This window comes from Ciconia boyciana, chromosome 8 (assembly GCF_034638445.1).
Source record: "Ciconia boyciana chromosome 8, ASM3463844v1, whole genome shotgun sequence".
Lineage (NCBI taxonomy): Eukaryota > Metazoa > Chordata > Aves > Ciconiiformes > Ciconiidae > Ciconia > Ciconia boyciana.
The window spans coordinates 51,164,062-51,178,492 of NC_132941.1; the positions used below are offsets into that span (position 1 = coordinate 51,164,062).

Genomic DNA, 14,431 nt, shown 5'->3' on the forward strand with positions numbered 1-14,431 from the left:
ACATCTGGAATCGCTAGCCAAAACTTTTGTGTTCAGAGGGATGGAGAAGGAGGGTGTAAAGAACAGTGGGGCTGGCCTCAGGAGACCCAGCAAGAGCAACAGCTAAGTGAGCAATCACCAACATACCAAGGTGATGGCAGATCTGACTTGATCCCAGAATTGGGCTGGACCGGGTCTGATATACCAGAGCCTGCACCATGCTGCCACCAACACCATCGGACAGTTTTGTTCAAACCAAAGTGGATCTCCCATTTTCTTGGCCAACACCATCAGCAGGCCACAGCAGCCATTCCTCTGCTCGCTCCTGCAAACATCTCAGCACAAACTCTCTAGCTGGGACGGAGCTTCGGCCTGCCCCCGATTCCTCACCAGCCATGAGACTTGCTGCAGTGGGAGCGTTGTTTTTCCCCTGTTTCACAGTGGCTCCCCTTTGATGTTAATTGTTTGCAGGCAAAGCTTAGCGGAGAGCATAGCTGCTCTCTGGTTCATCTGCTGGTTACTACTGAGCTGCCCAGACCAGTGGAGAAAATGCTTTGATGTTAATGAGCTGCAGACAATTTCACTTAACACCGAGCAGGGCCTGGCATCTCAGAGGTAAGACTTTCAAGGCAGATTCTACAGCAAGTCTCTCCAACATCCGTTTTGCCATAGGAACAGAAAATGTGCAGAAAGACATTAGAGCAGAAACCTGTCTTCTCACCCGCTGTTGCACCACACCCGGTATCGTTACAGCCCAAGATGCCAGAGGCAGGGAAATAGTGGGAATAAAAAATGGCCCCATCAAATCACATGGCCTTTATAGGATTCAGTGGAACCAGGATTTACCCGCCCCCCCGACCCCCTGTAAACTGCCTGCCTTGCTGGTCCTGCAGTACAAATACACAGAAATGGGAGAAGGGAATGAATTATAAATTTCTGATTTGCAAGAGCCTGGTTCCTGTGTGGCTGGTGCTCAAGGCAACCCCGTTCTGAAAGTGGCACCTTCTGCATCAGCACAGCAGATGTCTGAATGAAATGGCCCAGCTGCAGTGAAGTGAGACTTGCACAGGCAGCCTTGGACTATCCTCTTTCTTAAGCAGATATGCCAGCAAAACACTTTTCTGTAGATCTGCTACAGGCAGCAGCACGCTGCCAAGCACATGCAAACCCACAGGTCAGCGATGTACCCTCAGAGGCAGGGTACGAAAGAGCCCATGGACGCGTTGCAGCTTCCCAGGGGTCAGTCAGCCTTTGTTGTGGGCCCCAGACAAGGAGGCTGGGACTCCTCCCTAGGGTAGCACCTCACACACTCGAGGGAGAGCCCAGATCAGGCAGAGCTCCTGCTGTGGAGAGATGGTGTGGGAAGCAGGGAAAGGTGAGAAAGAAATGTGCCCACTGGAAATGTGGGATACCGCAGTCTCAGGAAGGCAGCATTGAATCACAAGTACAAAGACATGTGAGAGAAAAGGCACAAATTCAATTTTGTAACCCTCTGCCAGTCATCAGCAAATTATATTTACCATATCACACAAACTCTGCTTCTATCCACACGCTGTGAGCTTTTGAATGAAGAGGCAAGCGACCCAGTCCTCTGGGGAACACCCAGCCAAGCAGAACCAAACACAGACTACGTCCCGTCAAGTAGAGCAACAAAGGAGACCTCACTGAAGGTTGAGGAGAAACATGCCTTATTCTGAGGAATGTGGCTTAATTCCAATATATTGCATTTGTTAAATGATTTATAGTAACGAAAGAGAGATTATCTTCTCAGTTTTCTCGCCAGGACAGGATTGTTCCCTGCAGCAAACTTTGGATTACAAAGGTAAAATAATGCAAGCCAAGAGCGAATGCTTGTCCCGGGCCCATTGCAGGGAGGAGCTCACACAAATGTCTGTACTCTCTCCCACACTGAAATAAAACCTAACAAGGTAGGGTTTTGGGGTTTTTTTTGCCTAGAATTAAGAAAAAAAGAAGTGAAATCATAGAGGAGACCATGACTGATCACAGGCCAAGGAGACAACACTGCGGTTTGGAAAGTCTATCCAAGTCAATGGGAAGAGGCACAAAATTAACCTTCGACAAGGCATTCAGCATTTGCTGTGCAGCAAGGCACTCCATCCAAGAAAGCTTGGGGGCCATGTTTTGACACTATGGATATAACTGCACCTCCAGCATCCTGCAAGAGGCGAGACTGACAGATAAGAGGCAGTCAAGGTGAGGACAGCACAGAGCGACACACGCCATGATCCACAGATAGTGGGAGGGGAAACACTGATTTACGGTGCTGGGCAGCAGTCTGCAAACCACCATGGAGCGCGCGCAGGATGGATGAAGAGGGCAGCAATCGGATCCCTTTTTCAGAGGGTTTTAGTGTCACGTGCAATAGCAGCTTCACTGGAGACGGACAGACTGTCAGCCTGAAAGCAAAGGAGATATTCATTATGTTTCGGATGGATTTCAGTGCACAAGACAATGTGTTGTCAGTAATTGTAATATTAATGTAAATAGAAAGCCATATATTTGGAAGGTGGACAGGGATAATCTGGGGTTTACAGCAGGGAGTTTATCCCTATTAAAGGAACAGGAAAGCTGGAGGGTTGAATAAATGGACTAGAAAAGATCACCTTTGTAATAAAAGGAAGGGTGCATGCAGCAAGGTGAACACTAGGTCAACCTGTAACTGTTTTGAGGGGATAAGGAAATGTTTACTTGAAACCAGGGTAAAGCTGGAAGACCAAGCTGTCTGCAGCAAATACAACTTGAGATAGTTCGTTTGTCTTTAAGCGAGGCTAAATGTAGATAATGCTATACTTTGGAAAGTCTCAGGATGGGTGAAAAAACAAACAAAAAAATCAAGAATGGGGATATTGTAGGAAGATAACAGATAAAGCCCTTCATTTACACACAGATGCCCTCCAAATCCAAATAAATACATACAAAACCCTCAAGATGAGTGTTGCTGATCAATACAACAGGGAATATTTTTCCACCCTGGATGTGTCTGCAGGGTTTTACAACTGCCCTTCGTAAAGCAAAGCAAAGCATGGGATTGCAAGATATTTTTTCCTTAGGCTGGGGCTGTGTCTGGTACCCACCATGATCCAAAGAAAAGCAGACTCGGTTCAGTTCTGTGTGCTTTGCTCCAGTGCCACTGTCCCTTGCACACACAAAGCATATCTCCTCTGCATGATGCTTATTTTCACACGTGACAGCACAGTTGGTCATGCACGTGTGTGACAGATGAGCTGTTTTGCTACTAAAGAATGGATAACTGCTGGGTTCTGCTTTTACCCCACTCAAGGGGAGAGAGTCAGCTGTCCTTCCTCTGTGCCACTGCTGACTGTCAGGAAATTTGCAGGAACTTAACCAGCTTTGGTCTGATTCAGTCAAATTTGCAAGAAAGGTGGCAATCTCCCTATAGTTCCAAAGTTCTTAGCAGGGTTATTAGCAGACAACACAGTCTTGTGGGAGTCAGTTCATTAAGGAGCTTGGCCAAAACCATAAATGCTACAGAAATAGGAAACAACAAAACATTAACTCAACCAAGCATATGGGTAGCTCAGAGGAAGGCTTGATGCATCCTAGGAGAGAAGCAAGGGGAACAGACCGTCGCGCCTTACGAGCTTTCCACACCAGCAACCTGACAACCGTGCCCCAAAATGAAGGATGCAAAGCGTTTGAGAGCTTCAAGCTGCTCACGAAAGAGCCCCAAAGCTGATACACAACAACAATAAAGGCAGCGCTCAAGAATGTTGTCAGACATTGGTATCCTGCACTCACAGGCACGTTCAAAACTACACTCAATGTTAAATGTGTTTGTGGTCACTGCAAAGGCGTGAGGGAGGTGCTGGAGACTCAGCAACAAATGACTAATTGTGATGGCACTTGCCCAAGAACTTTAAAGCCTTTCAGATATGAAATCACTGAATTATTTGATGCAGTGTGCAACCTTCTGCTTAAGCTGACCTTGGTAATCAAGAAGTGAAAAGTGGTAAACATAGTGCCAGTTTCTGAATAGAGATTGAGGAAATTAAGGAATGATTACCATACCCATCACCCTGGCAAGAACTCCGGTATGGGTACAAAAAGCTGGATATCTTTATACACAGTAAGCTGACCTTAACCAGCAATGACCGTAAAATGCTTCTTGTCATTGCCGAAGATGAGGGGGAGCACATGCAGCTAGAAAATATCTCTGCCCTTCTCCAAGGTGATAGAATTTTTCTTTTCAGTTACAAATGTACATTCAGCAAACTGAAAAAGGAGCTGGTGAAGGAAGACATTTTCATGGAGCAAAGCCCAGAGCTAGACATTGAACATGTGAATTTTATTTTAAAAAAAGCAACAACAACAACAAAAAACTGAAGCCAATGTAAGATCTTGTCTCATTTCAGTAGGAAGATGATTGCCAGAGAAGCAGCTCAAGATGTGAAGCCACAGAAAATGATTCAGACTACTAGCACAGTATTTGTCCAGGTTCCAGAAAAAAAAAAAAAAAGAAAGGAAAAAAAGAAAGGAAAAAAAGAAAGGAAAAAAAGAAAGGAAAAAAAGAAAGGAAAAAAAGAAAGGAAAAAAAGAAAGGAAAAAAAGAAAGGAAAAAAAGAAAGGAAAAAAAGAAAGGAAAAAAAGAAAGGAAAAAAGAAAGGAAAAAAGAAAGGAAAAAAGAAAGGAAAAAAGAAAGGAAAAAAGAAAGGAAAAAAGAAAGGAAAAAAGAAAGGAAAAAAGAAAGAAAAAAGAAAGAAAAAAAGAAAGGAAAAAGGAAGGAAAGAAAGGAAAAAAGAAAGGAAAAAGAAAGAAAAAGAGAAGAGGAAAAGAGGAAGGAAAAAAAGAAAGGAAAAAAAGAAAGGAAAAAAAGAAAGGAAAAAAAGAAAGGAAAAAAAGAAAGGAAAAAAAGAAAGGAAAAAAAGAAAGGAAAAAAAGAAAGGAAAAAAAGAAAGGAAAAAAGAAAAAAAGCCTGAGATTGTTTAAACTACTAGAGAACCATTATGTATTGATATGTGTCTAAGTAATGCTGAGCATATACTATTGACCACCTGATTAGGACAGTGGAATGAAGAACAGCTGGAGGACTTTAAGAGGTTGTCAGGGGAGAAAACATAATGATAATGGGAGATATTAATTACCCCCATATAGACCGGGTAGATACCATGTCAAAGAATGATGCAAAGGCTATATTTTTAGCCCTGATAAATGAATAGTTCTTAGAATGACCACTCAGAGGAGTGAAGTGGAGGATGAACTCCTGATTTAGTCACGAGTAGTACATAGGAGGGAGTTTGAAATGTAATAGTGAACAGTTGCTTTGTCATAATGAACATGATGTGCTCAAATTCAATATTACTGCAGGAGAGGAAAAAGCAACAGAAAAAGTACACTGCAGTGCAATGTAACCTAAAAGGGAGATGAGTATATTCTCCTTCAAAAGGGAATAAGTATAAAAGTCAGGAGAGTAATTAAGAAGAATTTTAAAGTAGCTGATGAAAGGACAAGATGCTTGCAATGACATTGAGACCCTGTACTTAAAGCTTTAAATGTGCCATCTTAAAGCTTTAAATATGCCATCACTCAAAATATGCTAACAAAAAATCTCCAAGTCTGGCACAGTTAAAGATCTGAGCAAAGACGACATTTAGAAGTAAAAAGACATCCTTCAAAAAGTATAAGCTATGGCCAAAGAAGAAATATAGAAAATCCCAAATTCTGCCAAGTTAAATAAAAAAAACAAAAAACAAAAAACCAAAAAAAATCCAAACAAAAAAACCCCAAACCAAAAACCAACCAACCCAACACATTTAGGCCAGCCAAAATAGTTTTTGAACAGAAGCTTGCTAAAGACATGAAGATTACTAATAAAAACATGTTTTACACAGTAGGAGGAAGCCTACAGGGAATCAGGGACCCAACAGCGAGCTTTAAGGGAAGAAGGGTAAAGAAAAGTGACCTTGACTAGAGGCTACTGTCACCAAACAGTTGTGCACATCCAAACCTTTTTTCCTAGGTATTGAGTATCCTGCACTGCCTCCCAGGTAGCTGTGGTTTAACAGGAATGGGTGTATGTATAATTTTGACTGAAGTTTGGGTCTAGCCTTGTAATTGCCTCACTCCATTATATGTCTTCCAGCAGGTTGAAGAAAATACTGCTGAAATAATAAGGTGATGACTGATGGTTTCAGACTGGATTTCAGTCCCTGTTAACTTACAGACATTTCATTAATAGATGACTCTGAAGTGAACAGTCAATTGGGAAGCACCGAGGTCTGAGGAATTAGCTACTAGCCAAAGCACCATGAGCAAGAGGCAACAAAGACAAAACTGAGCCCAGCTTGTGGTTCTGGGAGGGGTTACTGCTTCACTAACCTTGCTCTCACATGGAGATGTTTAGAGATGTTGATAGAGATGGGGATTAGGAGAACAGCTGTCCATAGCAGTAAGCGGTGTTGGCTGCTGTCACCTCTTTCCCTGGTTGCTATTGGTACTCCAGAGACCCTGTCCTGCTCTGACCTGTTCCTTTTATCCAGGCCATTAATAGCATTGCCTTCTCCGGAGTCTGCTTCCACCAGCATCCGGAGGACTCTGACTTATTCATTTTCCCCCAGTGGCAGCTACAATTCATGACCAGATACATCCTGCAAGTCCCTTCACAGAGATTGTAGGTAACACTCACAGTCTTGTCCACTGGTGAAAATGGACCGAAGTGGGATCTAACTGTGCAGTAGCCAGGCTTCAAAGCCTATAAAAGCCCAAGAGTAGTCTGAACTAGTTCCTTATGCATTGTACCATGTGTTTCCCCAAAGGTATTGAGCTTCTGTTATAAGCTTAATGTGCATTTTTTATAACCAATTAAGTACTTTGTCTACACGCTAAGTGCAACCTCAGGTCTTGGAAGTTCTAAGGCCCCTGTGCTGGTCCCTGAGGTGCTGTACACAGACATTGCCCAGTCTGCACATCTTCCTTACACAGCACCGTAAATGTCCCACGTGCACTTCACGAGACCTTTGATGGACTATAGACCTCTTGCTTGTTAGCCTTATCACCATTTGAGTCATGCTGTCAAGCATGTCCACTCTTGGGTTGCATGGCTAGAGCTGTTAAACTTCGTTTTCTAAGCCTGTGCAGCATTGCTCTAGCGAACAAGTGGTATTCGGGAATCCCTTTGCCCCCAGGTACTTGAAGGAGAGTTTCTTTATTTAGGGACAAGTTCCAACTGTCTCTAGGTAACAGAGAAAGTATATTTTCTGCTGCTTCTCTACATATTTCCTGCCTCTAAAAATAAGGTATTTAAAGATGCAGTTTCCAATACTCACTGGTTCACCTGGGAACAGAGCTTGTACACAATATTGATATCGTACACAATCTCACAACCTTGTAGCTTACCCATTGACTAAGCCTTCTAGCCACACTCAATTTACCTTGCTTAGCATGCTTCATATGGACTTGTGGGTCTCCCTTGAATTAAGCTGGGAGGCGTTAAATCCATTTGTCCTAGCGGTGTTATCTCCTAAGGCTCAGTTGTCACCTAACCAGAATCTTCTGAGGTTAAACTAGAAATACCACATGCTTTATCTCCCTCATCCATTCCCAGTAGAAGTTCTTCTCCTTCTAAGATTTTGCAACAGCCTGTGGCCACTGATTTTGCAGGCTTCTCCCTAAGTCGTGCTATTTGCTGTGGGCACATCAGGCAAGCCAGAATCTTGGCAAACTGGCAATATGATGAGCCAGAGGATGGTGCACCCCAGCGCGTGCTGGGACGCTCAGCGGAGGCAGAGCGTGCCGCCTGGAATGAAGTCGCAGAGATAAGCACGCGTGGAAGCTGGCTGGGAGCACGCCGTCGGTAGGAGAGCAGGAAGTTGTGAAGCACTGCTAGTAAAACAGGTCATTGTAAGGACATAAAAGGGCATGACATGGATAAGATATGTCCTGAGGAGGTGTGAGAAAGGGTGGTAAAAAGGGCCCTGCACAGGTCTTCTCAGGGGTTGGCTACAGACGCACCAGATGCAGCCTCGAGTATAAACTGCGCTGTCTCTAAGGCTACAAGAAGAATAAAGAGTAGAAATTGTGCAATTACAGGAACCTTTAATTTCCCAGTGAATGTCAGGCAATAAACAGTGCCAGAACAGCAGGGTTCAGGTATCCTCTGACAAGACGGAAAGCAAATGTCCTTATCGATTCATTGTAACGTAAAATACAACATTATTTCAGACATTGTTTTAGTGTATGGTGAGATTGCTCTATCAGTCAGGCAACAGAGCTGCAGGGAGGAGCAGAGCCTGCAAGGAGAGGGGTGGGGGAAGAGGAGACACGAGCCAACTGCGGTGAAAACCCAAAAGTGGGTTTTACTCTGTTTCAGTAAAGGTGATTAGGGGAACACGGGGAGCGATGAGATACCTAATGAAATGGGAAGAGAGCAATAGAAATTATCCTTAGATGAGGCTGCCTTTTTAGACTAAGGCACTCAATGCAGAGTTAAGGATGATGCACTACGAACCAGGAGAAACTGCTGCTGAGGGTGAAGATGAGTCCCAAGGTTGGTAAGGAGATATAGGAGAGACTGCCCAAGCTGCATCAAAAACAAGCACAACCAGCCTGCAGGAAGCATATTAACCATGTACCTTGGGAATAAACTCAGGTTAGTAAATCCATTGGTAATTTCATAAGAGCCAAGTGAGAGCTCCCAAAATGCAGAGGGAGCACAGGGTTGGGAGGGTTGCAAGTGCTGAGAGAAGTAGTTCCTCATAGAGGAAGAAGAAGGGGACCTTGACCTTGTCAAGGGATGGGGGAAGTAGCAGAAAGGGCAAACTTAAACCCTTGGGGACCAGCAGTAAGGACATTCGCTGTAAGCTGATGAAATGGAGGCACCATTTCATCAGAAAAGGAATAAAAAGACCTTACTGCACTGGAAGATGAATGTGAAGCAGCAGCGTGATGCTTCTGTGAAAAAGGAACAGCATGATGCTAGGATGTATCAGACAAGTTATTTTTAGCAGAGTCAGAAACATTATTGCCATTGCGCAGGGCATTGTGAGACTTCTTCCAGAACATCCTTGTGGCTCTGCATCCAGGAAGGATAAATTTCCACTGCACAGAGAAAAACTATTTGGATACAGAGACAAACAAGCACGAACTGATGAAGATCTACTAGAAGAGTTTGGCTTGTTCTGGCTGCGAGGGGACAAATGTATTTCCGAAGAACCACTGAAAGAAAATCGTAAATAAGAAAATGTTAAGAAATCTTTAAGACATACAACAATGGCACAAAATAATGAATAAGTTTAGATGGTGAGTTGGAGAGTTTCTAGCCCTACCAGGAGTGAAGTTCTGGACCAGCATTCCAAGAATGGTAATGGGGCAGAGAAACCCAGATGAATTTAACTTACAGTTTGATAAAACTCCCTCCATAAACTTCTAAATGGAGGAGGCCTGGAGATGGGCAGTTCAGCCTGGGACACAGCTCCTGGCTGGCCAAGGAGTCAGCGGTGCTAAGGTTGTTTGGAGGAGGTGCTGCTTCAGCCCCAGGCTTCCAGGTTTCTGCTGGTCACTGTGAAGATCAAGAACAAACGATTTCCCCCTTAATTTGCTTGTAAAGGTACTGAGGTTTTCCTTCTTCCAGAACACTAAAGACAGGCTCAGGGCCTCATGCATTGTTGCTTCCAGCATTACAGTCCCAGAGGTCTGCTCACACATTAGGCTTAATGCTATCGCCAGATTAGGGTCAGGAGGGAATTTTCCTGGATTGATAGAAAAATTGTGGTTGCATTTTTTGTGGGTTTTTTTGTTTGTTTTGTTTTGGGGGTTTTTTTTTGCACTTCTCCAAGTTCACGTCTATTTTCTAGATACCATGTAATTTTTTTCACAAATTCTCTGCCATCTCTGCCAGGCTGCAGACCTGATGGTCCCTCAATCTCCCCTGCTTATTTCCCATGGCATGTTACAGCTGCAGCTTTTTTGCTAAGAGGAGTCAGGAAGCATTTGCAGTGCCTGGTTTGTGGGACGAGTGGAGCAGGTGTCCAGTTCAGAGGCACCGGCAGGGCATTCATTGCATCTTTACTCACAACTGCAGGACACTTGACTGTGGGGTGACCCTGGAGGACTGCCCCAATGTGAACACAAGTACACACGATGACTGCAAAAGCAGCTGGAAGAGGGAACATGGGAATTAACCCAGGCTCTCAGCTGTACAAGCACAGATTTAAAGCACGCACAACCACTGGCTGGCCTCCAGGGCTTGCTTGCAGGCAGGCAGGGATTTGGGACAAGGGGTGTGTAAGAGAGCAGAGAAGGTGCAAGAGCGAGGAAGCCCCAAACCAGCAGGCTCTGCATGCCGTAGGGGGATGAGCGTCTCTCCCAGCTCTCAGGGGCTCCTCTGAGCCCACGTTTCCAGTGATCCCAGCACCAAACTCCCACAGCCCCTCTCTGCAGGTACCCTGAAGCTAGGTGCCCCTGTGAGGCTCCCCATGCAGGGAGCCCAGGCTGGGGCTGCACAGCCACAACACAGCAGCAGCCTCTGCTTTGGGTCAGGACCTCTGAGCTCTTGGATGCGAGTAGTCAGCCTGAATCTCAAGGGCTGGTGGTCCCAAGGAACGGAATGGGTGCAAACAGCAAGAAGCATTGCATAGCCAGGATCGTCCCTGGCACGTCTCCCCATGGGGGTCCCTGTCAGCTTTCAGGATGAGCACGCTGAACATCTTAAGTCAGATCGTAAGTGTGGACATCCTAAGTGTGGAAAAGCACACCCACCTCATGGCAATGTGGGTGCTCAGCACCTGGCAGCATCCAGCCCCAAGGTCCCAGAATAACCTTTCCTCAGGATAAATGACTCTGCTGTTCCTGGGGAAATGTTGAGCTCTGCAAAGCAATGGGGACAAGGGCTGTGCAGCCTCTGGCCCCGGACAGAGGTGTGCAAGGAGTGCTGCTGTCAGACTCTCCGTGTGGCCCTCTGCCTTGTGCATGTGGGGTCCAAACCAGCTTATGCATGGAGCACAGGCTCCTCATCTTCCAGGTTTTACCCACGATGAAGGGCCACTCTGGATGCCCTTCTAGCTGCTTTCTAGCTTGGAAATCACGTTCAGGACATACTAATGTAAGACAGGATGAGAAGGGAAAGGGAGGAGGAAGGTGTGAAATCGGCATCAGTCTCTTGGAAGTTTGTTCCAGCAGAAGGGTGCAGACAGCAGGGCCTGGTGCAGGGAGGGTTCGGGACAACCACAAAAGAGTGGAGTCTGCAGCAGGAACAGAAGGGGAAAGGTTGAGAGTGCCTTGAAGAGAAAGAGAGTGAAAACCCTAGCTCCGCTTAGTGACCTCTCAGAAAACACCCCCTGCGTAGTCTCCTGCCATGGGCTGCTGCAGCTCGGGGCAGAGCCACTCACGCAGGCAGCAAAGGATGCTGTGACTTGGAGGAGGAAGGTTGGCTGTCCTACATGCACTGTGTGCCTTGGGTCCCCTGGCATGCCTCTGGCAGGGGAAACCCCCCAGGGGTACTGCTGATGCCAGCGGGGCAAAGCCTCTTCCAAAGGGCACCTGCGAGCCGAGCGGGGCTATTCTGGGCTAGCGATGCGGCCACCAGCAGGACTTACCTATTGGTGTGTGCAGAGGAGAGCCAAGGCATGGCTCTGCCTTGGGAGCTCCAGGTCCAAACTCCCAAACTGGGCTGTCTGCAGCGCAGCAGGGTAGTCCGGCTGGCACCGGGGAGGCACACAGAGCTGTCAGCCGTCGAGCCAGGGGCTGTCCACGCACACAACAACTCCAACCAGAGCCAAAGGCAGGGACGTCCCACCTGCCTTAGGGCTCAGGGGATGCATCCATGCCACCCTGCTAGCACAACAGCTACACTCACCTCTGTGGCTGCAGGCTTGCCTGCTGGCTGCCGGGCTGAGCGAGGGATGCGCTCCAAGTGCTGCTCCTCACCGCTGTCCGCTGATCCTCTCCAGACAGCTCCCACCAGCACCCACACTTCCAAAGAGCTGGCTGTGCACCGCTCCCTGCTCTCCTGCCTCCTCTTTGCAACAGTGCCTTTGCCGCCGGCTGGGCAGCAGGAAAACACCTTTCTGCAACTCTCACACCCTCCACAACAGACCTTAAATCAATAACCCCAGAACACAGGGCCAGGTTATTGCTAACGGAAACCATTAAACTGTAACACAGGGGGATAAAGCCAGCCTCCAACACTTGAAAGATTTATAGGGTACAACAGCAGGGTGTTAATTCTTTTGGCAACACAAGCGCTTTCACACCCCCTGCCTTTCCTCACCCGCAGGAACGAGGAGAGGGGACCATGTGCAGCCCAGCACCAGGAACACAGCCATGTTCACACTGCGGCTAGCGGCACACACATTTGGGGTGACGCCATGCTCACAGGGCTGCCCAAATGCACACAACTCAAGTCCATGGGGTAGCACATCCCTGGGGGTCCCAGGGGTCGTTCTGCCACGGGACAGCCCCCATGCCCAGCTCCAGCTTCCCCATGACGTTCCCAGCTCCTGCCTGCCTCCACAGCTGCAGCAGAGGTTCAAGGAAAGGCTGTGAAGAAACTTTGAGACCATCTAAAGCAGTTGGAGAAGGCAACCCAGCTTTTGGGCTCAGGAGCCTTTCTTCAGACCTGAATCAGCCTACAGCTTGTGGGTGTTTTTGCAGCTGGTTGAACAGGCACTCTTCCCTGCAACGCTCTTGCTTGGATCCACACACCCCCACCCCAGCGCTGCTGTGGCAGCTGAGACCAGGGAGACGCTTGTCAGCGCTGCGATCGGCCCAGCTGCCCTGGGCAGGAGAGGGGCTGCATGTGTGCTGCAGCAAAAGGGGTTTGCACAGAGTCCCACAAAGGGCCACTCACATCCTCGCCCCCGAGTCCCTGCCGGGCACTGGCTTTCACCCCCTCTTGCCAAGCCAACGTCTCTGGGAAGAGCTGCATTACTGATTAACAGCCCCCTGCCCGCCTCCCCCACCACCCCGCTCACACCTTTGCCTGCAGCCACCCCCTTGGACCCTCCTTTGCGCAAAGTCCAGAGCCAGGCAGGAGAGGACAGGGTGGGAGCTCACCCTGGGGCTCACCCCACTGGCAGCCTCACCGCACCCCACATACCTGGGGTACTGTGGAGGCCTCCCTGGGCCAAGCTACAGAGCAGCACAAATCACCTGGCATGCAGGCAGCAGCATCCTTCTCCATCAAGGGGAGCAAGGAGGGCACAAGTGGGCTTCAGCCACTGTGCTAATCCTGGACTGTAAGATTGCAGCAGCACACCCCAGGCATGCCCCCAAAGGGCCTCAGAGGCCTGAGCATGATCCAAGTGGCAGCATCAGCTTGGCTGAACCCCCTGCTCTGCATCACACCCACTGGACACCCCACCGTGGGTTTATTGCTGCTATTCCCCTCCCTGCTCTCCTACCAGAGTGGGCGCTGCCTCCATCAAGCAAGGGGTCTGGGGAGACTTTGACCAGCCCCTTCCCACCCCAGGCACTGCGAGGAGCCCTGTGGGGGTCCATCCCCTGCCCATCCCGTCCCTCCACACTCCCCCAGCTCTGCAGAGCCCAGCCGGGTGGCCGTGGGATCCCCACCCCAGAGTGTGCTGAGGGGGGGCCCAACTGGGCACCACTGCACCCTGCCCAAGCCTGTCCCAGTCCTGAAGCCGGGTGCTTGATGCTATCTCGGGCTTCCCAGCCAGCACTGCCAGCTCAGCCCTACTCCAGTGCTATCCGGGCTTGTCCAAGCCCAGGAGCAGCCTGCAGCAGGGGATTTCTCCAGCTGCCAGCACAAGACCAGGGTGCAGGGCCCCGGCACTGCTGGCTCAGGGAGAGGTGCAGGCAGCAGGACCAAGCACACTTCCCTGGGCGCTGCCTGGGATCGCCCTTCCCCTCCATGAGCCGCAGTGCACGGGAGGGCCTGGACAGGCATCCTGCATCCCCTCCCCATCACTGTCCATCCTTCCTCTGCCAAGCACCATCCAGCTGCGCTCTGCCCGCTGCGGATGCCTGTAACCTCTCCGCGGTCACACCAACACCTCTCTCTCGGGTGACACCCAGAGATGAGATGTCAGAGATCCCTCTTCTTCTGGCGAGCTGAAGCAAAACCAACCAGCAGGCTCAAAGGCAACAGGCAGACGCGGTGACTGCGCACGCTGCCCTCAGAGCAGGCAGACCCCTGCCCGTGCTCCTGCCAGGTGGTAAAGCCCCCCCGCACTCCAGCCCGCAGCAGGGAGCAGTCGTGGAGGAGGATCTTGCACTGCCCCTCCGTGGCCACCACGGGAGGTGCAGGTGGCCCCAAAACTCAGCCGGGCACCTCAGGGCTGGGGTGCCGGGTCCTCAGTCCAGCAATCCCGAGAAAGAGTCAGAAGGCTCTGCGCTGCCTGTCCTCAAAGAGGCGTTCACCCCGTGCCAGGCCATTTGGGGGCTGCCACAAGCCCCTCGGAGCGGCTTGGTGACCCCACTTTCCCCAGACACCCCACTCCTGCACCCAGTGCCCAAC

At 48.9% G+C, this 14,431-nt stretch overlaps 1 protein-coding gene across 1 annotated transcript in view; it reads right to left on the reverse strand.

Moving 5' to 3' along the window:
- The window catches only part of LCOR (ligand dependent nuclear receptor corepressor), a 101,218-nt gene extending 91,792 nt beyond the window's left edge, over positions 1 to 9,426 (reverse strand). Inside the window, exon 1 of the mRNA XM_072869256.1 lies at positions 9,354 to 9,426. Coding sequence (XP_072725357.1) covers positions 9,354 to 9,375 — 22 coding nt within the window. The 5' untranslated portion in view covers positions 9,376 to 9,426. The remainder of the gene's footprint in view (positions 1 to 9,353) is intronic.
- Between the last annotated feature and the right edge of the window lie 5,005 nt (positions 9,427 to 14,431).